The following is a 24,569-nucleotide window of genomic DNA, read 5'->3' on the forward strand; positions in this document are numbered from 1 at the left end:
AATGAGGAAGTTAACATCTTCACTAATGATGATTTAAGGGGATGCCTGACTCTGATGTGTATTATGGACAGACTGCGAAGTGAAATATTGTGTTTGCAATTTCCCAATTGTTCTACACGTAAGGCACCAGGACAGGTGGCAGTGCATACTGTACATCATATCAAGTGTACAAATTAATAATTCATGAAAGGAATACTTGCACTGGAAAGTTGAACTGATTTCCCCACCGTACCTATTGGAATTATTGAATGTCTACAGTCGGTGAATGTCTCCAAATCTGTCCCTGCACATTGGTCATCGTGTAAGGATCATCTGCTCTGGTCTGCCTTGGCTCATGTATTGATACCACACTGAATCACTGGATATATTTATTTTCTACCACAAAGCAAATTAATGCCATAGTTTGTATATTTAATGATGTGGATACAACTTGATATATTAGCTGGCTTTATCCTCAAACTGTACAGAATGCAAGTGCTCTAACATGACCTTATCTGACCAGTCATTTGAAAATCTGATTAGCTCTGACTTGTTTATGTCATGTCATTTCTTTGTACAGTACATCACACATCATAATCATTTAGATAGACATAAGCATCACTACTACAATAAATTTGAAGACATTTTCCCTGCTGTCCCTGTTTTGTAGCAGATTTGACTGTTGTTATGCTTCATCTATATTTTTCCACATATCAAATGTGACTAGTCATCTAAAGCTACTCTATGTTGACTGATGATTAATATTGCTAGCACTATGTAACACAATTTTTGTTCCTGGGAAGTAAATGCTATTTCCTAATTGCTTATGTCTCCACTTAGGCAGCTGGAACTAAACTGAACTGGTGGGCTTAAGGCCCCTGCATTTATACTACTATTTATATTACTAGAAAGTTCTAGAAGTTACTCCAAGTTTACTCAGCAATGAATCTATCTGGAATGTTCTGGAAAATAGGTACATTTCAAAATATTACTGTCCTGGTCACAAAAGCAAAGTTTGTGGGGAATAATAGCCATTTTCTATACTTTTGAGGCATAAGCAATTAGGAAGTAACATTTACTACCCAGGAACCAAAAAATAAATAAATAAATGTGTTACACAGTGTTATCAATATGTCTATTAATTATTAGTCATGAGTTTTAGTAATAGAACTACTGTCCCATAAATAGATAATGTACCTTTTATGTGAATAGAGAAGGGTTTGACTGATTGATTAACCCTGGGCTGGTGAATTGCATTTATTTATTTATTTTATCTCATATGTATCTGCTTGCATGTGAATACAGGGCAAAATGGCAAATGAAAGTCTTAATGATAAGAAATATGAAGCAACTCACTTCAGTTTCTTTATTTTCCTTAAAAGTGACTTTTGTAGACAATAAAACAATTTTTAAACAGTGATGCAATAATGGATCAAATAATGAATAATCATCCTACAAATTACTTAATAAATAATTTGCCTTCGATTGCCAATAGAAGTGGAGAATGTCTTGTTTAGTACAGCTGCAGTCAATATGGAAGAATAACTGCTTTGTAATACTGAGAACTTTATGATGCCTTAAATTTTTTTTTAAGGCTACTTTGCTCAGATTATCATAATGGGTGTTAGTGAGAAAGCAGATACCACTGGGTTTCTGTTTTTGGTGATCTATTTGACATCTCAGTGCCACAATTTATTTAAGCATTAGATAGCTATTGTGCATTTTGAATAGTCTATTCATCAAGGGTATTAAGTAAGACAAAGTTTAAAATTCATGTCTTGCAATATGTCTAAAAAAATCAATAGAGGTAAATATACATTGTAATGTTTAATCATTTATACACACGCAACAGATGATGGTGCATTGCCATAAGTACAGTTTGAATCACACCTCGCATTGTTTTTGATGCACATAAAATATGTAAAATGAAATAAACCTTTTCATATAATTGCTTTGACAAGGATAGAAATATGTCAAATTTGACCTTCTCACAGAGAAGAAATACCTACAGTCAATAGATTGTCTAAAAATTCTACAATAAATTAAATCAAATACAATGAAATGGCATTCACATTTTAGCATCACAAATATGTACAGATTGACTCAATTCCTCCTTGACGACCACTGACTGATCAAGGCCATAGTGATCAATTTTTTTTATTTTTCAGTGGTTACTAGGGTTTAAAAGTGCAACATGTATGACCTCAAAAAAGACATTTTAGATGTCTGTAGCTTTCATCATCTCCTTGGTATACATTCTATCATCTGTATCTACTTAAAAAGAAAAAAAAAACCTCTTTAGAAAATGAAATGCTGTGAATTGTTGTGCTCATACTTTGTATGTTGTGATTTAGTGCTAAGGTATTTTGTAAAGATCATATTGTCTTTAAACATGTGGATATAAAATTGCTTGGTAAATTCACAGAATAATGTACATATTATGGGATTCCCAAAGAATGTACAGTTACGTCTAGCTATATTGTACTCTTTTACATAAGTACAAGTTTAAAATAGTGGAGAGTTGTTTATGCATCAATGTGTTTGTATGATTGTCTGCTCACCTTAACGTAAGGAAATGGAAATATTTGATTATGCAAGCTGCAGGAGTTTCAGCACGAGAACATGACACTTTGGCACACTGGCTGGTTTAACTTACGACCTTATCAAGATCTTAACAGAATGTCTGCAAAAGGGAACTTAACGCAGAGATATTTGCTCACAAGGTCATCCATCAAAACAGGGTGGGATCGCTTTCCCTCCCCCTGAATCAAATTCTGAATTTTCTCTGGTCAAAATTAGCCTTCTCTGCAGTTTTCTTTCTAGTTGAGACACATTTATCAGAGCTTTTGTATACTCACTGCATATACTGTTGCTTAACTACAGACATATCTATTTAAATTAGTTATTTCCAGAAAAAGAAGCCAATGTACCTATCCACTGAAATCTCTCAGAAGACTTAAAGGGATTTGTTCACACAAAAATAAAAATTATTTCATCATTTACTCGCCCTCATGCCATCCCAGATGTGTATCACTTTCTTTCTTCAGCAGAACACAAACAAAGATTTTTGGAAGAATTTCTCAGCTCTGTAGAGCTACATTCATGCAAGTGAATGGGTGCCAACATTTTTCACTCCAAAAAGCAAATAAAGGCAGCATAAAAGTAATCCGTACAACTCCAGTATTTTAATCTATGTCTTCAGAAGTGATATGATAGGTGTGGGTGATAAACAGATCAATATTTAGTCTATATTTGTTATAAATTCTTATACCTACCCAGTACAGGGCGAAGAAGAAGAAGAATGTGAAAGTTAAAGTGGAGATTGACTGATCAGGGAGGAGAATTTATACACCTATCATATCGCATCTGGAGATATTGATCTAACCACTGGAGTCGTATGGATTACTTTTATGCTGATTTTTTTGGAGCTTCAAAATTTTGGCACCCATTCACTTGCATTGTATGGACCAAAAGAGCTGAGAAATTCTTTAAAGATCTTAATTTACTGCAGATGAAAGAAAGCCATACACATGTGGGATGGCATAAGGGTGAGTATAAATGATGAGAGAATTTTCATTTTTGTTTAATTTTATATGTTCCTCGAACCATCATGGTTGGTTACAGAAACTTTAGTTTAATGCTTTGACTGGTACAGTTCTCTTAAATATCCGTTCTTGGGGAGTTTTCCTTTCAGTATTTGCATTTTACATTTATTCATTTGGCAGACGCTTTTATCCAAAGCAACTTACAGCGCACTTATTACAGGGACAGTCCCCCTGGAGCAACCTGGAGTTAAGTGCCTTGCTCAAGGACACAATGGTGGTGGCTGTGGGGATTGGACCAACAACCTTCCACTTACCAGTTCAGTGCTTTAGTCCACTACGCCACCACCACTCCATATTTTGCACATTATTTGCACTGAGAAGTTATGGTTCCATTTGAAAACACTCACATCAAGCTCTTGAAATGTATACCACCAACAGAAATCATGCTCTGGTCAATCAAGCTTTTAATAAAAATCAAGAGTTTCTTGGGCACTGTTGAAAAGCTCCCTCCACATGGCTGGCATTCTGTTCAGAGCATCTTTCATATGTGCCTTTCTTGTAAGGTAAGAGTCTCATCTTTAAATGTTACTTGTAAGGGCTGGTGCTTGGAACACTGCATCTCATTTGGGCTGGAGTGTGTGAGCAAGTGCATTTTCAGAAAGTCTGTTCTACATTCCCTACTTTCTGTCCTGTTGTTGGAGCTGTGTCCACTACTGAGGTCCAACCCCTTAGAGTCGCACAGAAGCGCTTGTTTGGTTGAAGCTGAACAAGTCCCACTTTGCACGGAATGAGTGGAGGACCCTTTCTCCTGCACCCCCTCCAGAGAGTGAAGGTACGTCTGTGATGTGCTGATAACCTCTGGCAGCTTAGGCAAATCCCTAGACACAACTGACAAATTGTGGACACCACTACTACAGTGGAAATCTGTAGGGTTCCTCCCATGACTTCGCCCATCGATACGGCAGAAGAGGCACTTTATCTTTTCTAGAAGCTTCTGCACAACCGTCTTCCTAAGCAAGATGTAGATCCAGGGGTCAAGAATGGGATTTACAGAGGCAATTCGGATAGCTTTAAGGTCTGGGTTCTGCTCTATTATCATCTCCACAGGGGAACAGTACAGCTGGTTTACAAACACCTGCACCTAGATGGGAAAAAGAGACGTGACAATCGATTTTGTTATCTATATTTATCCTAAATCTGTTTCTGATAGCAACAGCTAATTTATTTATACTTTTTATTATTTAAACTGTCAAACAAGTAAAACCAAAATGATGAATGGGCCGACTGCATAAAATGTTTTTAAACTAGTCTTACTAGTTAGTCGTCTAAAATTTTGGTCTTAACTTTTTCAGTCAGTTGCATAAAAACTTGATTTTGGTCTTAAACTAGATTAATTTAAGACCAAAATGTAAGACAGCACACCCCTAGGCTAACTTTTGTTTACATTCCATGTTGCCATGGAAAATAACTGTCAGCTGAGCCAGTGGGGGCTTCAGTTGAGGGCTGAAAGGGGCTTGAGTTGAGATTTTGAAGACGACTTTAACTTCTACGATGGTAAAATGGCCATTTTTTTTAAAGCTGTTCAGTGTCTTTTCCCACAATGCAATGCAAATTAGACTGTCTTACAAAAGACAACTGTGAGCTTGTTTTATGCAATAGGCTTTCTATGGCGTCTTTAGCTAGTCAGGCTAATTGTTAGACAAAATCTTAAGTTAATGGCTATGTTTATGCAACCGGTGATGTCACACCTGGGGCCGGTTGCATAAAACTGTTTTTTTGACTTGTCTTACAAGTTAGTTGTCTAAAATTTTGGTCTTAACTTTTTCAGTCAGTTGCATAAAAACTTATATTGATCTAATTGACCAAAATGTAAGACAGCACACCCATAGGCTAACTTTTGTTTACATTCCATGTTGCCATGGAGAATAACTGTCAGCTGAACCAGTGGGGGCTAAAAGGGGCTTGAGCTGAGACTTTGAAGAAGATTTGACTTCTACAAGGTAACAAAATTCCTTGTTTTTTATTATTATTATTATTATTATTTGGGTTAAAAATCACTAAATTTTTTCATTACATTCGATTTTGAAGCATTGCATTCTTCTAATAGGCAAATATTTTCCAGCAAAGGAAAACTGTGGTGAGTGCCCAATACTGTCGGCCATTTTATTAAAGCTGTCCAGTGTCTTACTTTTCCCACAATGCAATGCAAATTAGACTGTCTTATTAAAGACAACTGTGAGCTTGTTTTATGCAATAGGTTTTCTATGGCGTCTATAGAGTTAAATTAATTGTTAGACGAAGTCTTAAGTTAATGGCTATGTTTATGCAACAGGCCCCAGATCTTGGTTATCTGCATAGGTTTTCCACTATGAATCAATACTCAATTGTCACTGGTGTATGAACATATCTTACTGGACCATTATGGAAAATAGATGTCATGTGGAGAACTTTCAAAGAGAAAAATTAAGGGTATGAGTAATAATAATAAATCTCACATCGGGGAAGGGGGGGGCGGGGGTTGGGGTGCAGTGCCCCCGTTTCAGTAGGCATGGCCCCCCTAAATTGGAGTGGTAGAATGGTAAGAGTGTTATTCTCATTTTCCATCCCACTGAAAATTTCATTATTTTGTAGAAAAATATATTTAATCAGGTTTAAAAATATAATTTTCTGACTATTGTTTAATATGTCAGGCTTTATAAGGTTAAACTTTTTTCTTTGTATAAAAGGGCTGTTGAACAAAAACGTTTATTATACCATTTATTGCTATAAGTGCATGTTTGCCCTATATTACAAAAAAATTACTTAGGAGGTTGGGAAAACTTGTCTGAAAGTTTAAAATAGTTTTAAATGCTTAGAGTTAGAAATTTTTAAGAAAGAAAGAGAAGATAGCATCTTAAAGCATCTTTAAAGGGCTTGTAAGTTTTGAGAGCTGAAGTTTGAAATGACGAACATTCGGGAAAGAGAGAAAACAACGTTGCAGAGTTCATCCTGCTGCTTCTCTTGCAAACGAAATGCAAGAGAAGCACTAAATAGTTTACAGGGAAGACAACAAACACCATTTATCAATCAAATACTTAATGCGCGGCGCACCAATCACAAGGGAGAGGCACACATATGCTCAATAATGAAGAACTGATCTTAATATTAGCAACCGCATTCTCTAATAAGAGCACACCAAGCGCGCTCAATAAGGAATGCGCAGACACTGACAGACATAATAATGATAAGGAAAAAAAAACCACATTAAAGGCATCTTATTGGACACTTATAATTACGATGCATGCAACTTTTTTCAACTCATAGTAATTGAGATAGATACATACATTTAAAAATTAATCTGTTGCACTGGACCATTTAAAATGAACTAGTGAATTTACAATTGTGCTTAAAAATTCTTAAAAGAATCTTAAAGGAAATTGTGACCATTTACAAGACTTGTACATGCTGATTTTAGCCTACTGATGAAATTCTAACGTAAAATCTTGATGTAGCCTATCATTAATTTTACCCAAGAATTTAACTGCATTAGTCATTCTAAAGAACAGCATAGCTTAAAGTTTGTGGGTAAAACCAGAATGTTAGGGTGTATTGACTCATTGAAACATTTGCCATGAGCCTGTTTGTTGACATATTCTACAAAATAAAACTGTACCAAATTTGGTGAATCTTTGGTTATCTTTTTAAAAAATTGCATGTTCGCAAATATTACAACAGCAAAATAAAAGTTGATATGTGTATCTGCCAAAATGGTCTAGAACCGTTCTTTCAGATTGTGAACAGTAGATAAACTGCTGCTTTTTGCTTAAATGTGATTTTCAGACAGATTTGCTCCAAACAAATTTGCCTTTTTTATTTATAAATAATACTTTAACAATAGGCTGCTATCAGTGTTACAGTATATAGCATAATCTTATTTCTATTTACAGTTAACTGCTCATAAAGTCATATTGTATCGTAAGCCTACACGTTTTATGCAGTATTTAGAATTTTAAGTATTTCGATATGACCCAGTTGAATTTTCGTTTCTTATTTGCAATATATGTATAATAGTGAACCCCCTTAAATTTTCACTAGGTACATTTGTGATAAATCTTATGAACAAAACAGACCTACATTTCTGACGAAACACTTTGTATTGTCATAGAAATTCTTGTAGGCTATTAAAATCCGAGCTATTGAACTAATTGTTTAACTTAATTTATGGGCTTCCGTGTACATACTGATATTTGTTAATGTACTTTTCCAGTCCGTACCCATATTAACACTCATTGTGCAACTGCTTTAAATGAAAGTATATAGTCGACTCTCACTTCCTAAAAACAAAGGCGGCCACCAAATCACACTTACCACTAATGGAATGGAGCAAATGAGTACGACTATAGAGGTGGCTATGAGGACGATAACCATCTGAATCTCTGCGCCAGCCAGATGGGCGAAACTCCGCCTGCGCCTGATCTCCGCGATGCGCCCCTGGTCCGTGCCAAGCGAGGTCCTGCGCACGAAGCGCTTGTGCATCATTAACAGCGCCGCGCACACCAGCACGTTACAGATAACGGTGGCGAGGATGAGAACGGAGCTCACGCCTGCATACATGTAGGAGAAAGTGGCGTTCGTGCTGTCGTTGCTCCGCCAGTCGATGAAACACCACGTTCCTGGATACTGATGCACCACACTCCCCAGTCCCATAGTGGGAAGCGCACAGAAGAGCGCGTTGGACGCATAGATGGCCATGAGCGTCAAACCTGCCACCCTCTGGTCCACGTAGTGGCTGTAGAAATACGCGTGATTGATGGCGAGGTACCTCTCAATGGACATGGCACAAATAATACTAAGTCCAGCCAAGGAGAAGAAGAGCAAAATGAATCCGGAATACTGACACAGCGGTACCCCACCGGGCCACACACCATTCACGTAGGTGGCAATGGTAACAGGACTCGCCAGCAGCGTACCCAACAGGTCGGTTACAGCAAGTCCACACACCAGAGTGTAAAAAGTAGTCTCCTTTTGCTCTTTCCGTGACTTTCTAAGCACTACAATAGCAATCACGTTGCCGACAACACCGAATATAAACATAATTACCGGAATGGTCGGGTCCCGACCTTTACTGTTCTGCTCGTTGATCATCACCGAGTTGTTTCTCACAAGCATGTTGATGGTGAAGTCAGAAATGTCAGTTTACAGGCGCTTTAGATGCATATCTCTTAAACTGAGGACTTACCCAATCGCGCGCAGTCAGTGCGCGATGTCAAAAATCCCACAATCATACTTTTCTCACACTCAAATGAACGTAAATGTACATTCCAAGGGTCTTTACGGATAAGGATACATTACTAAATGTTTCGCATAAGGATACATTTTGAGTCGTATATACATGCGAGTTTTCACAAGTCGAGCCCTCTGTTTCTGGTTGGTTAGGTGTGTAGTCCACAGTTGCCTTCTGTCTCACCAAACTGACACACGTTTTTTTTTTTTTTTTTTTTTTTTTTTTTAAAGCTTTGTCAACTCCGCCCCCGAGCTTTAGTGCGCAGTCTTGCACCCTCCTGCCAGTGCAAGTTGACACATACAGTATACTCTGGCAGACAAAATTTGGAATAATGTACAGATTTTGCTCTTATGGAAAGAAATTGGTACATTTATTCACCAAAGTGGCATTCAACTGATCACAATGTATAGTCAGGTCATTAATAACATGAAAAATTACTATGACAATTTGAAAAAAAAATTCAGAACTTCTTAAACTACTTCAAAGATTTCTCATCAAAAAATCCTCCACGTGCAGCAATGACAGCTTTGCAGATCCTTGGCATTCTAGCTGTCAGTTTGTCCAGATACTCAGGTGACATTTCACCCCACACTTCCTGTAGCACTTGCCATAGATATGACTGTCTTGTCGGGCACTTCTCACGCACCTTACAGTCTAGCTGATCCCAAAAAAGCTCAATGGGTTTAAGATCCATAACACTCTTTTCCAATTATCTGTTGTCCAATGTCTGTGTTTCTTTGCCCACTCTAACCTTTTCTTTTTGTTTCTCTGTTTCAAAAGTGGCTTTTTCTTTGCAATTCTTCCCATAAGGCCTGCACCCCTGAGTCTTCTCTTTACTGTTGTACATGAAGCTGGTGTTGAGCGGGTAGAATTCAATGAAGCTGTCAGCTGAGGACATGTGAGGCATCTATTTCTCAAACTAGAGACTCTGATGTACTTATCCTCTTGTTTATTTGTACATCTGGCCTTCCACATCTCTTTCTGTCCTTGTTAGAGCCAGTTGTCCATTGTCTTTGAAGACTGTAGTGTACACCTTTGTATGAAATCTTCAGTTTTTTTGGCAATTTCAAGCATTGTATAGCCTTCATTCCTCAAAACAATGATTGACGAGTTTCTATAAAACGCTGTTTCTTTTTTTTTTTTTTTTTGCCATTTTTGACCTTGCTAATATTGAACTTAAGACATGCCAGTCTATTGCATACTGTGGCAACTCAAAAACAAACACAAAGACAATGTTAAGCTTCATTTAACAAACCAAATAGCTTTCAACTGTGTTTGATATAATGGCAAGTGATTTTCTAGTACCTAATTAGCAATTTAGCATGATTACTTAAGGATAAGTTGTTGGAGTGATGGCTGCTGGAAATGGGGCCTGTCTAGATTTGATCAAAAATGACTTTTTTCAAATAGTGATGCTGCTGTTTTTTTACATCAGTAATGTCCTGACTACACTTTGTGATCAGCTGAATGCCACTTTGGTGAATTAAAGAACCAGTTTCCTTCCGAAACAGCAAAATTTGTACATTATTCCAAATTTTGGCCTCCTCATAAAATATCTAGTAATATTTACCTATATAGTTCACATGCATTGTCCTCTCTTCATTAGGAATGTGACAGAAATTACAAATAAACAAAACACTTACCTGGCACTATGATCAGTGCTAGATGGTCTGAAAATTTGACCGCTCAGGCATATCTTCATGTGGTTTAAAGAATTAGTTCACCCAAAAATGAAAATTCTGTCACCATTTAACCATTCTTATAGTTACAATCTGGTATAATTTTCTTTCTTCATTAGAACACAAAGGTAGTGTCACAGTTATTCACCATTCTGTTCTGTGGACTCTTATTTTGATATGGTTTTTGTGTCATCCTTAGTTTCCCCTGGACTACATTTCCTATAATGCACTGCCCTCATCACTGCTATCTGTTCCCAATCTTCCTCACCTGTCCTCCATTTCCTCATCAGCACCTGTGTGTATAAATACCCTCCAGTTTTATTCATTCCTTGTCAGGTCTTGTATTGTTATGTTGTTAGTGTTATTTGTTTGTGTAGCTAGCATTATGTTTTGTTCCACTCCAGCAAGCTTCCTTATTTAAGACTTGAACGATACTCCTGCATCTCCTCTCCACTAACCAAATGTTACAAGTGGATGTTAGAATGTTGACAAAAAAGATGCCATTAAAGTGAATTGTAGCTTCTGTGTAATATCTCCCTTTGTGTTTCATGGATAAAAGAAAGTCGTAAAGCTTTGGCACAGCATGGTGTCAGAAATTTCATTTTTGGGTAAACTACTGCATTTCTTTAACACATTTTGCTGGGACACAAGTTGCTGGAATGTTTTTGAAGACCAACACAATGACTCATGTATTGCATGGCCTTTGATATGTCATTCAACTCTACGTTTTTGAATTTATTTCCTTTTTGTGGTATGCCTGGTATCTACTGACATCCAATGTCTATTGAAGCTATAATGTTCTACAAAGCCATACATGCACCAACTGCACCAGAATCAGAGAACACAGTGTGGTGTGGTTTCCCGTGAGGTTGACGAGTGGAAACATTTGTCTTTTTGTGTTACTGCTCTGTAGTAGTTGAACATATACCAAGAAAGTCTGCGGCAATAAGGAGTTGCAAAGTTCACAGACATGTCATGCACCAGTCAAAAGGCATCTTTACAAAGCTGAGTGTAAAGCCTCTGTTATTGTTTAATAATTATGCTCTGTGCTCCAATTCTGTGTAAAAATGCAAAGCTGTATAAAAGCGGTTCTAAAATACTTTTTTGGGCCTCATGTGCTCAGATAGGAGACAAAGGCAGGCCTACACACCGTCATAAAGCCTGACTGAGGCCTATAGGAAACACGCAAAGCCTGATAACACAGAATCAGCTGCCAAAATCAAACAAAAGGAGTCCAGACAGACTACAGTCCCATTAAGCCTTGCTCACTTTACACCTAGGTGTGAAAGTCTGAAGGATCGAACTCTCAAATCCTATTGGATGAAACGCACAACAGAATGCATCCCTCAACCATGATGTCATCCAGAGTATAAACCCCAGAGATTCCTCCTAAGCTTGCTTCGAGCAACAGTATGCACCACGTCTATTTGCAGCTCTGCTGCTCCCAGGTTTAGCCTCGTTGCCCAAGGAAGCAACGTACATACCTGAACTTTGGCCATACAATCTTCATCTCGCTGGATGAGCTGAGATTTCTCCGTGTTCCACCGAGCATGCTAACGGATCCGAAGGAGACCACTGAGCAAGCCGCGTCTCACCCTTTTGCCTGCAGAAGTGAAGAAAGACAATTTCTCTTCCTTCTTCAACCAAGTCGACTTTGCTGATTTCTCTGCCGACCCGCCAAGAATCAGCTGCCGTACCGCATGGCAACAGAGAGTGGAAATGGCCTCCCGTCATCAACCGAGCTTCGACTCAAGTAAGAGGTTTAAGTCTGGGCAGAAATAGATTATTATAGTGTGTTATTTTTGTGTATCAAGGTTAGTGCTTGTACAATTTATGGACCGCCGAGTCCGCTCATTGCTGCTAATAATACTCAAGGTATTACTGTAACTAAATGTTACCACGAATGAGATTTGCTGTGTTGTCGTCCAACTACGTTGGGCTGTTTGTGCATTTCCGCCATTACGGGTGAGACTGGCACACTGAGTTTATCCATTAAAGAACCAATGACGACTGCGGATGGATTACGAGCCGTTCACCGCATCTCTGAGTGATAAAACTAACGGTTGCCATCTCTCCCACGATTGCTAAACCAGCTTTGGTGCACTTAACCTGTTCTCTCTCTCTCGTACTAACCGCACATACACACGACCCCTCACAAACATACCCGCACGCACATTTGGTGAACAGATAACTTGGCGATAGAGCTCAGCTTTGTTCCTAAGTTATCGTACCAGTGGAGACCCGTGTTAAACAGGCAGACACCATTAACCAGTCTCTCCACACACATTCACGGCCACATTCTCTGGCTGGAAACCACCTGCCATTTTGTGCACTCTTTCTCTCCTTACATACACACACACACACACACACACACACACCTACCCCCCTCTCATGTATTATAGGCTTATCTGTTACCATATCTAATCATGTTACTGTTTAGTTTGTAGTTGGAAGTCAGAAGTTTATCGACTGCATTGTATTGATTATTAATTGCTGTCTTTTTCTGCATATCGCGGCACCCTTCCACATATCACGGCGCCGTTTTGTGGTGCGTTCTGCATAAGGTGGTGGCCCATGCGGCCCCATTTCACGGCTGGCCCACCGGGTAAGGTCCCAGATCTCCCAATAGCCAGTCCGCCAATGGCATATACACATTGATGGATGGTCCTTATACTAAGACCGAAAGTTTCCCCCACTACTTGGTGCTGGTTGCCAGCTTGAACAGGGCCATGATTATTCACTTTTGGGTCGGAACCGGTGGCAAACTGCAATAGACGCAACATTGATCATGTACGTCATCAACGTTCATTAGTTAATGACCTTGTCACATTAACAACCATTAAAAGATTTTCACATTTGTGCTCAGTAATTCAAGAAGTTTTAAATTACAAAGGGTAATTCCAGTATTTTGCAATCCTGCTTTAGTTAGCCACCCAGAATTGCATATTTTTTATCTGTCTCCCTTATCTATCACTATCTGATTGAACTTATTATAACATTAGTGCTCCATGACCCAAATTGGGGCAGATGAGTGAGACATCTAAAACATAAAGTTTTGTGAGGCCTACGGAAGAAGAGTTGAGAAACACTAACGCTTACACATACCAAAAAAAGAACACTAATTATGCTAATAGCTGTTATGAAATTTCATCAAATATATAAATAGTACCTAAACATACTTAAGTGAAAATGTAAATCACCTTATTTTGACGTAACTATGATGCCACTAAAATGTGCAAGAATGACATAAGATAAAAAGATAAAACAACAAGCTCGATGGAACAATTTAGAACACTTCCTGTTTTGCTCTCATCCTATGTAAGACCTGATGTGACCACTTCCTTCAAAAGTTACAGTTAATACTTTTGCACTGGAAAAGTTGTCTTTGTAAACATTGCTTGAATGAAGCAATGCAGTGGAAGGTTAAAAAAGGAACTGCGGTTAACTGACAGAGAGAGAGTTCTGTGTGTCATACCCTTTGAAGTCTAGAGAATGCATGTGCAAAATGACATACTTTTAGAGGAAGTACTGTGTTCAATGAAGAATGTAATTCTCAGCTTATATAGCATTTACAGTCAGGATTGGGAGGGTTACTTTTGAAATGTATTCCACTACAGATTACAGAATACATATTGTAAAATGTAATTTGTAATGTATTCCATTAGATTACTCAAGGTCAGTAATGTATTCTAAATACTCTGGATTACTTCTTCAGCACTGGTAGATTTTTTCATTTGTTTTGACTATGAAAACTCTGCCAGTACAGTAAGACAAAATACACATGTTAAAAATACATTCTCTGAAAAACCTAAATATTTTATGCAGTGTTGTTTCTAAAACAAGATAAATCAAATTGATCTTGTTTTAAGTATTTTTAGATATTTTTACAGGAAAACAATACAAAAATTATCATCAAGAATATGATTTTTGCCCTAATATCAAAGGTCTTACTAGAAAAAAAGAAATTATGATCCAACGTGAATTTTCTTGATAAAAAGATATGATCGTGCCTGGTAACGTGCATGTAAAATGGCTAGAAATAGCATTTTAGCTTAGCGTAAAGGTGACAATTTACACAAGGTATATTTCTATTTCTTCTGCTCCAAACTTACTTCTCTGTCTGCTTGTATGAATGTACACATCATAAGAAAGTGTTTCACCGCTGTTTAAATGCACTTTGGATCGCATCATTTAAATGTATAAATGTTTCCATCTGAAAGGACTAAATATTAAATGAAACAAATGACAATAAAATGCAAAGTAATCTCTTCAGTAATCAAAATACTTTTTGAATGTATCTATTCTAAATACCAATTATTTAAATTGTTACTGTAGTGGAATATAGTTACTTATATTTTGTATTTTAAATACGTAATCCCGTTACATGTATTTAGTTACACCCCAACCCTGCTTACAGTTGAAAAGGGCCTTCCAAGTTGCGGTTCTCTTCCATTTTTTTAATTCAGTGTTTTGAATTTGTGGGCTCTTGGGCTCCTGTGGCATTATGAGATAGTTAAGTGTCCAGTCGATGTCCTTTGACATACTGCTTTTGGCATACAATGTAGTAGGGAAGTAGGCATATTTGGATGCAGGGATAGTCTGTGCTGCAGTTCAGTGGTGCTGAAGAGGGGTAATAGTGTGAAAATTAAAAAATATGCAAAAAGCTTTTCATAAAAACAACATGAATGCATGCATGTGTGTGTGAGTGTTTGCTTAAGTGAATTAATTATGACTGGTGTCAACATTTTTGCAAAACGAAATTACGTGCCTTATTACATCTTTGGCTGCAGTTTTCCAGTGAAATGTCCAGCGGGGGATACCAAAAGCAGGAGAAATGGTGTTGTAATCAGATGAGGTTAAGGTAAATATTAGATAGATGTTTTCGTAAAATGTACCTCCCTATTGTTTTGGTCCAACCTGGCCTTTGGTAATGTGAGAAGGGTCTACAACAGTTATCCCATAAGCATTTGATAAATTTTTCCCAAATATTTTTAATGGTCAACCTGGCCCACTGTCCCTACCGAAAAAGATCATGAAGCCTGATCATGAAGGTCTGGAGGCTTGGGAGGCGGCCACAGGGCAAGGACAGGGTCATGAAGCCTGGGAGGCAGCCACAGGGCAGAGGTAGGGTTTGGCGGCCTGGGACAGGGGTCAGGAGGGAGCAGCTTTGGAAGCCGTGGAAGTCTCAGGGGGCGAAGCTGTGGAAGGCTCAGGGGGCGGAGCCGTGGAAGGCTTAGACACTGGCAGAGGCAGGGGACAGCCTCCATGGCAGTGAGCACCGGCAGTGACAGGGTAACAGTTTCCTTGGTCATGAGCACTGGCAGTGACAGGGGAGCAGTCTCAGTGGCTGTGAGCTCAACAGTGATGGGGAAACAACCTCCATGGTCATGGGCACTGGCAGGGATGGGGGAACAGCCTTCATGGCTGTGAGCTCAGGCAGTGATGGGGAAATTACCTCGGTGGTCACGGGCACTGTCTGTGGCGGGGGAACAGCTTTTGTGGATGTGAGCTCAGTCGGCAGCTGTGGTATGGCCTCCGTGGCCGGGAGCGCTGGCAGCGGCTGGGGAACAGCCTCCGTGGCCGGGAGCGCTGGTAGCGACTGGGGAGCAGGAGCCCTTCTCCTTCTCCTCCTCCTCCTCTTCCGGACAGCCGGGAGTACTGCTGAGGGAGTGGCCATCATGACCGAGGATGCTGACACTGGGACGGCCCAGGCTTTGGTCTTCATACGCTGGCTCTGGGATGGACGAGGCTTCAGACGCTGGCCCTGGGACGGACAAGGCTTCAGGAACAGGCTCACTGACAGTGGCAGACGTAGGCACTGGCTCATTGGCCGTGGCAGGCGTGGGCACTGGCTCGTTGGCCGTGGCCGCCTGAGGAGTAAGTGCTCTACTCCTCCTCCTCTTCCGGGCGGTGAGGGGCACTGCTGCAATATCAGCCTCTGCCTCATGGCGGTTCGTAGCAGCGGGCTCAGGCGAGACATCCATATCCATTTGGGGGGTGCCCTCGTCCTCTGGTTGGGATGAAGAATGGAAGTCCTTCGAGGTGCAGGCTGAAATAAACTCCTCCCACTTCATAGCCAGCCTGGCTGCCTTGAAAAAACCTCCATTCTCACCCCGATCTGGGATACAAGATCTAATTGGCTTGTTCAGACCCACACAAAAAAGCTCACCTAGGTGGGCCTGATTGTATCCTAGACCCGAGGACAAAGGGCCATGTGACTATGAGAGCCCCCAGCCCTCTTATAGGACCCTTTTGCCTTCCTGTTTCTAATGAAATTTTTTGAGCAATTCTTTAACCTCATAACACCATGCGTATCATATTTGATACATTATTTTCTAAAGCCTCTACATCATCATCACGATGTGTATGAGATGTTTACTGTCTCCTGGTGAAAGTTGTCATGCTGCTATCTCCACACGGACCTGTCCTCCTGCTGTAGCTTGAAAAGCTGCTTAATAAGGGCAGTGTGCTGACGAGCAGTTGAAAAAAAATCTGTCTCTGCTGGGTCCATTAGAGCCAGTTCGTAATGTCACGGTTATGCAGAGATGAGGACCCAAATGCAGAGTTAAAAACCAAAAATACTTGATTTACAAACTCAAACTCCCACGAGGAGAAAACAACAAAAACTACCCCGTAGGGGAAAAAGGAATCCAAGCTGGGGCAGAGATGAAATGGGGAACAGGACCAACCGGACCGAACTAGAACCAGGAAGGTGATCAGGACCGACAAGAACATTGGGAGACACAAACAGGACCAACAAGATAACCAGACGAACTGGCACTGGACATCACACACAAGGAGACTAAAATAGGGAGAGAAATCAAGCGAGTTAATATAGGGCAGGTGTTACTAATGAAACAATAATGAGCAAACAAGGAGGTCAAGATTACTCCGATTTGACGTAAGGGGCCTGGGCTGCAAGGTCTACAAATGTTATATATGCTATGTGAGAGCTTATACAAGGACCCCTCAACAGGGGCACGTGACTATGAGGGCCCCCAGCCCTCTTATAGGACCCTTTTGCCTTCCTGTTTCTAATGAAATTTTTTGAGCAATTCTTTAACCTTATAACACTATGCGTATCATATTTGATACATTATTTTCTAAAGCCTCTACATCATCATCACGATGTGTATGAGATGTTCACTGTCTCCTGGTGAAAGCTGTCATGCTGTACTGGAAGTAGAACACCTATTATGTAATTTTCCAAAATAGCAACTATCGTGTTTTGATGCATTCTTTTTTATGTGAAATATTTGCTGATTTTGATAAAGTTAAATTTACAATAACATTTATTTTGTTATTTTTATTTCAAAATTATTATTTATTGAATTCAAGCAACGTGCTTAAAATTTCATTGTTTTGTTTAATCAGGTTTAAAAATATAATTTTCTGAATATATTTTAATATGTCAGCTTTATAAGGGTAAACTTTTTTCTTTGTATAAAAGGGCTGTTGAACAAAAAGTTTTATTATACTATTTATTGCTATAATGAAAGTTTGCCCTGCATTACAAAAAATAACTTAGGAGGTTGGGAAAAAGAAAATATTGATATTTTACTTTGTGTGGTTCAAAAGTACTGGTTAAACTAGATGTCGAGACAAACTATAATGTTGATCTGACAAAACCTTATCTGAAACTATAAAATAGTTTTAAATGGTTGAAGTTAGACATTTTTATAGGTTTTACAGTAAGAAAGAAATAAAGAAAGAAGAGAACATCTTAAAGCAGAATAAAGGGCCTTTGTGTAAGTTTTGAGAGCTGAAGTTTGAAATTACAAACATTCCAAAACAGACTTGTAGCTCATTTAAATATGCTGTCAATGTAATGTAGTCTAGGGGATTTTTGGTCACTTTGAAAAGGCATAAATGATGCCTTCGCAGGGCTTTTCAATGGAAGAATTATAATGGTAGCCAAGCTGTAGGGTCATTCCAAACAGAATTTCCCCAAAAAAATGACCAAATGACCACTATTTTTGAGACCCACACCTTTCAGTCCTTCGAAGTGGTCAAAATGGAGGGTAAAGTCTTTGAAGGAAATAGGTGTTGGGATGATCACCTCTGAATGGAACACACCCCATCATTCAGACAAGTTGAAAAGATATAGCAGCGCGAGCCTGAACTGTCTGAACTCTTTGCCGAATTTCACCAAACCCTTGCACAGATACTGAAGGAGCCCACTGTATTTTTTTAATTCATCAATATTTAAAGCGTTTGATGGAGTTAAAATATTTCATAATTTATTATGGCCCCTGTAAATATATGAATTTGTATGTATAATTTGTAGTATTTACATTGAGTTTACATTATGTATAACAAACAGTGTCTGTTCAGCTAATGTGTTTAGGTTGAGTGGTTTCTTTACCACATCTGTGCTGTGTGTTTGAATTAATCTGGCTGTAAATAACAGAACAGGTATTAAAAGAGACTTAAATCAATTGATTGCGTAGATCTCAATTTTAAAAGATAACTGGACTGGGAGAGCCCTAAAAGAAAAGTGACCCGGGGCCCTTGCTAGTCATAATACGTCCCTGCCTGTAAGGTGAAACAAATCTTATGTATTATTCACTTCTGATATATTTATTTATTTATTTATTTATTTTTTAATTAGAGAATATCTCTTTAAACTCAATACAACAAGGCTATTTCTCAACTCTTGACACCAATCTCTGGTGTCACTGGATTGACATTTATTTATGGAGCGTGGTCATTCACCAAACAGTCAGACACATTTTGAAAAGAAAGTTAAGCCAAGACAAATTCCTCTGTTCACCCAAGGGTGCTTTCTTACTAAAGAATCACTCTGATAAGGCATCTGATTACTGGAACGACTGTCCCTGTTTGGAAAAAGTTTAACTTTTCTGTGTTGTAAGATGCAGACCCTATGTGAATGTGGGAGTGTGTGTATGTGTGTGTGTGTGTGTGTGTGTGTGTGTGTGCATGTATGACTTAATCGTCTTAGTGCTCAAAATTCAAGTGTGGTGTTTGAAAGATAGGAAACGAAGAGTGTAATGACGTGATGAGGAGGAGGGCGTGGCCGGACCGTGAGGGTGCACGCCTGGCTCTGAGTTGCCCAATCAGTGGTGGAGAGAGATAAGGAGGAGCCGGGGACACCAGAGAGAGAGAGAGAGAGAGACACAGAGCTGTCTGTGTGTGTGTGTGTGTGTGTGTGTCTGCGTGTCAGTGTTCTGGTGAAAAGCAAAGTTTTATGTTGTGTTTAATTTGAACATTAAAGTATATGTGTATTGTTCAAGCTGGTCCCAGCTTCCTCATTTCCACCCAACAACAAACCGTGTTACATGACAATAGAGTGTAACAGTCTGGTTCTGGAAGTTAAAATCCCATTAATTTCCTCTATAGGCGAATTGATTTCAGCAATAACTTATAAACCTTTAAATACAATCCGTGAGCTCCGAGGTTGTTAATTGATGGAATATGGTTCTTCTATTGAAGCTTTCAGTCCACATTATTTTGACTTTGAAAATAATTTATGTCAAATTCCACTTGTTTAATAGCGGAATTTGTGGTGAAGAACTACACTAACCCACTCGCATGATGCTTTGTGAAGAACGCAATTGAGTCTGTATCTCCTACACTCAAACTACTTATATATTTGTATATATCTGAAAAATTTGGCAATTAAAATATATTATTTGTATAGTTATAATCATTAACTTCAAATTAATAGGCACTGTTGCACTCTCCTGAGATCTGCTGGGAATGCAGAACAAGTCTGATTTGTTGTAATAAACCATTTGATGCAGCTTGTATGAGCATTGAAATTAGGTTTTTGTAATGGAATGGTTGTATTTTCATAAAAAAATGCAATAACGCATTAATGTACTGTACATAAGTATATAAACACACACACAAATTTCAGACAATGTTCTTTGTGGTTCATTTGCCTGCATTAAATACATGCTGTGGGCAGACAGTGTGACTTCATACAGGTGCATCTCTTTTTGTTTATGTGTTTGGAAAGTTATGTTTTACTATGACAGCTTCAGTTGTGTTGTGCCCTTTGGCACATTTAAATTTGCTGCTGTGGTAAGAGCTGACAGAACCTCTCTTTGATCATTCTCTGTGAGATCGGAGGGGCTGCTGTTTACAGGACAAGCCTCAATCTGTCATTCCATCTTTCAAATGAATCCATAAACATCCCACTTGACTGTCTCTACCAGAAACTGTAAGAGAGAGAGGTGAGAGAGTTAAAGATGAATTAGCCTTAGCTGTTCAGAGACAGCTACTGTGGCAAGTAGTTTATAATTAAGGAAGAATACACGCTTATTTACCCCATAGTCTTCTGAAAGAATTTCAGCAGTAGGTTATAAATATTAATTTAACAGATCGTTTTCTCATTGGACCCCTTGATTTATCTGAAGCAGTTGGTTTGAAAGGTACGTGAAGTGACCGGATAAGATGAAAAATAGGCAGTAATTGTTTATCTTTCACATTTAGATTAGAGGATATGTATGAGGATATGAGACAAATTGTGCTGGAACATTTTCTGTTACTGACAAAAACTAGCACGACCTGCCTTGTGGTTTAAATTAGTTTTAGACTGACTCGAGGCTAATTAACCATGGTTTGAGTGCAAGCTTATCGTATTTGTTTTTTTGTTTTTTTTAGATAATGTTTATGTGTGCATATACACTTGTCATCTGCCACATATTTGTGTGCTGCTTTGTGCAAATGTTTGAATATGCAAGTGTCTTTTCTTATCATTATTCCACCTCTCTTCTGGTGCAGCCTGTCACATTTACATGCTCCCTATGCTATCAGGAGAGGGAGGGAAATTTCAAGAGAACTGTTTCAGAGCTAAAGGATGCCAGGGCTGTGGTATTCAGCGCACACTTACCTGCATTTCAGACTGTACTGGGGCCACAAAATCCACATCAAAGATACCAAATAGCTATAATTCCCAGAATATAAACAGAAAAGGAGAAAGGAAATATATATGTGTGGGGGCATAAGAGAAAGAGAGAGACAGAATAGTCTAACCACTAACAGCAATGTTACAGTATGGACTGTTCAATTCAAGCTTTGAACAAAATAAAACAATTAATAAAAAAATAAAAAAATAAAACAGAGGGAAGACAAGGGCTAGATGTCACTCAGGGAACTATTTACTGTATAAGAACTATATATATCATATAACTATTTAACTATAAGGTGTTTAGTCAAAAGATCAACTACACAAATGCATTTTTTACTAGCAGTGGTTTTGTATGTTGGTTTCAAACACCAAGTTAAAATGGATAGTTCACAAAAAAATTTAATTTCTCTCATTTACTCACCCTCATGCCATTCCAGATGTGTAGGACTTTATTTTTCTACTGAACACAAATTAAGATTTTTAGAAGAATATTTCAACTCTGTAGATCCATATAACACAAGTGAATGGTCGCCCAGAACTTTGAAGCTCCAAAAAGCACATTTTATAAAAAAAAAATAAATAAAAAATAATAATAATAATATATGTATATATATATTTTTTTTTTTAATTTATTTTTTTTTACTGTTTTTTTTAACTGTTTTTTTTTTTTTTTTTTTACACTACTTATTGGCCACAGTAATGGTTTGATATCTTTGTACTGTCATGTAATCCCTGTGTTTGCACTGACTTTTATGTTGAAATTCTTGTTTAGTTCTCATGTTCCTGTTTCCTGTTAGTTTTTGTAGTCCTTTTTAGTTTCATTTTATGACTGGTTTTCCCTTGATTGTTTCCACAGGTGTTCCTTGTTCCCTTGTTTGCCCCTGTATATTTAAGCCCTTGTTTTTTCTTGTTTCCTTTGTTAGTCTTTGCATGTATTATGCGTTACTCTGTATGTTTGTTCCCCGTGTTTTGTTTCTGTATGTTCTGAGTTACTGAGTAAAAACGCTGTGTTTAGATCCTCCAACCTCTCCTGATTCGTTACAGAAAGACTGACCCTCCGAAATGGATCTAGCAGCGTGTTTTATCCAGTTGAGCTGAGCGAACCTCCCAATCAGGGAATTTTCTCATTTATTTAGCACCATTGCCAGACACGCAGAATTTACCAATTCCCACTTGAAATCCCTATATCAGATCGGCCTCATAGCTCACAAGTGGAGGGAATTGCCGGAGTCCAGTGATCACATGTGGGAGGAATACGTGTAGTTAATCTTGGAGACATTTGCTTCTGAGGATCCTCCCCTCTCAATCCCGGTTCTGGTTTCCAAGTCTTCCATACCACAGCCTGCTCCACGCCATGTCACAGCAACGCCTCAACCTGCTCCACACTATATCACGGCCAAACCTCAGCCCATGCCATGTCACAGCTACGCCTGAATCTGCTCCACACCATGTCACCACCGAGTTTAAGTCTACTCCACGCCATACCACAGCCCAGCCTCCCACAGCCCTCGTTTCCAAGTTCATTTGTCCACCACTTATGTCAGTGCTTAGGATCATGAAGACCCTTCCTCACAGCTTGTCTGTACCCACGCCTGCCATGGCCAATGAGCCAACGTCCACACCTGCCACGGCCAACGAGCAGGAAGCCTCGTCCGTCCCAGAGCCAGCGTTGCCAACTTCGGCCTCCCAGAGGAGGCAGAGAAGGCTTTCATTTCCAAGTCTTTGCCCATGCCCACGACCACAGAGGTCGTTTCCAAGTCTCCGCCTATGCCCACGACCACAGAGGCTGTTCCCGAGTCTCCACCCATGCTCACGACCACGGAGGTCTTTCCCCAGTTTCTACCCGAGCTCTCGACCACGGAGGTCAATCTCCAGTCTCAGCCTGTACTCCCCTCCACGGCCCTCAGCCCCGAGCACTCCACGGCCTCTTCTGTTGAGCCTTCCCTGACTCCGTCTTCCACGGCCCCGCCCGCTCCCCCAGAGACTCCTCCTACAGTGGCTTCGCCGCCTGACCCTGTCCCGTGGCCGCCTCCCAGGCCTCCTGTCCCATGGCCACTTCCCAGGATTCCTGACCCTGTCTCGGCCCTGCGGCCGCCTCCCAGGACTCCTTACCCAGTCCCCACCTTGAGGAGGTCTCCCTGGTCTCCTGGCCATCCGCCTGATCTGTTCTGGTCTCCCTGGTCTCCTGGCCGTCCGCCTGATTGGCTCTGGTCTCCTTGGTCTCCTGGCTGTCTGCCTGATCTGCTCTGATCTCCCTGGTCTCCTGGCCATCCGCCTGATCTGCTCTGGTTGCCTTGTTCCTCTGCCCCCTCTTGTGCCCCCCAGAATGGCCTATTTTCCCCCACACCCCGTGGACAAATGTTTTTTTTGTTTGGTTTTTTTTTTTTTTTTTTAGCGTCTGGAATCCAGTCTTAAAGGGGGGGGGGGGTTTCTGTCATGTAATCCCCGTGTTTGCCCTGACTTATGTTGAAATTCTTGTTTAGTTCCTATTTTAGTTTTTATAGTCCTTTTTTGTAGTTTCATTTTATGATTGGTTTTTCCCCTGGTTGTTTCCACAGATGTTCCCTTGTTTGCCCCTGTATATTTTAAGCCCTTGTTTTTTCTTGTTTCCTTTTGTCAGTTTTTGCATGTATTATGCGTTACTCTGTATGTTTGTTCCCCGTGTTTTGTTTCTGTATGTTCTGAGTTACCTGGTTTTCTTTTTTTTTTTTTTTTTTATTAAAAATGCTGCGTTTAGATCCTCCAACCTCTCCTGATTCGTTACATGTACATTACACTTTAAACTTTTGCAGTTTCACTGTTTTGTTAATTTTAAGTTTTGCCACAAAAGTTTTAAATTTTTAAAGTTTTTAAAAGGCTGTTTTATGACCATTGTGATGGTGAATCAGCATGGCCTGCTGTTGGGGCATGGGTCATGTTGTCACAAATGGTCAATGTGAGTCCAATGAACTGTATGGCAACAATGGTGGAAATGTTGAATAGCTTTTTGTTGCCAAGCTTTAAGGTATCTATCCACCTTTTTCCTGACTTCTCCATGGGCGGCGCCATTACAGCGAGCTGCATCCTCTCGGATGCACCTCACTTCCGCTTAGTTGTTGTTATTGTACGCTAGAGCTATGTGTGCTGTTAGAGGATGTTATAACAACTACTAATTACTGGAAAATGAATGTTACAACAATAAACCCACCCAAAAGCTGTCAGTGCCTGAAACTTTGAGTTGCACCAGA

General features: G+C 39.5%; 3 protein-coding genes across 4 annotated transcripts in view; 2 read left to right on the plus strand and 1 right to left on the minus strand.

Annotated features, from left to right (window-relative positions):
- Window positions 1-1,313: 1,313 nt before the first annotated feature.
- On the minus strand, window positions 1,314-8,990 carry LOC127434999 (prostaglandin E2 receptor EP4 subtype-like). Its single transcript, XM_051688096.1, has 2 exons — window positions 7,872-8,990; window positions 1,314-4,665 (listed from the first exon to the last, which is right to left on the minus strand). The coding sequence occupies exons 1-2, from the start codon at window positions 8,670-8,672 to the stop codon at window positions 4,066-4,068; spliced, it is 1,401 nt and encodes a 466-aa protein (XP_051544056.1). The 5' UTR covers window positions 8,673-8,990; the 3' UTR covers window positions 1,314-4,065.
- Window positions 8,343-24,569, plus strand: part of LOC127434981 (microtubule-associated protein 1B-like) — a 123,213-nt gene continuing 106,986 nt past the window's right edge. The window contains exon 1 of one of the 2 annotated variants that reach the window (XM_051688079.1): window positions 8,343-8,480. Coding sequence is in view for 1 of the 2 variants with exons in the window: in XM_051688069.1 (XP_051544029.1) it covers window positions 12,186-12,219 (34 nt within the window). In the remaining variant the exon portion in view is untranslated. Of the gene's footprint in view, window positions 8,481-11,622; window positions 12,220-24,569 lie in introns of those variants that run through there. The other variant, XM_051688069.1, reaches the window with a different exon arrangement.
- Window positions 20,611-23,733, plus strand: LOC127435020 (soluble scavenger receptor cysteine-rich domain-containing protein SSC5D-like). The gene is made up of 2 exons (XM_051688127.1): window positions 20,611-20,665; window positions 22,199-23,733. The coding sequence occupies exon 2, from the start codon at window positions 22,697-22,699 to the stop codon at window positions 23,288-23,290; it is 594 nt and encodes a 197-aa protein (XP_051544087.1). The 5' UTR covers window positions 20,611-20,665; window positions 22,199-22,696; the 3' UTR covers window positions 23,291-23,733.

Source organism: Myxocyprinus asiaticus, chromosome 4 (genome assembly GCF_019703515.2).
Source record: "Myxocyprinus asiaticus isolate MX2 ecotype Aquarium Trade chromosome 4, UBuf_Myxa_2, whole genome shotgun sequence".
NCBI classification, from domain to species: Eukaryota; Metazoa; Chordata; class Actinopteri; order Cypriniformes; family Catostomidae; genus Myxocyprinus; species Myxocyprinus asiaticus.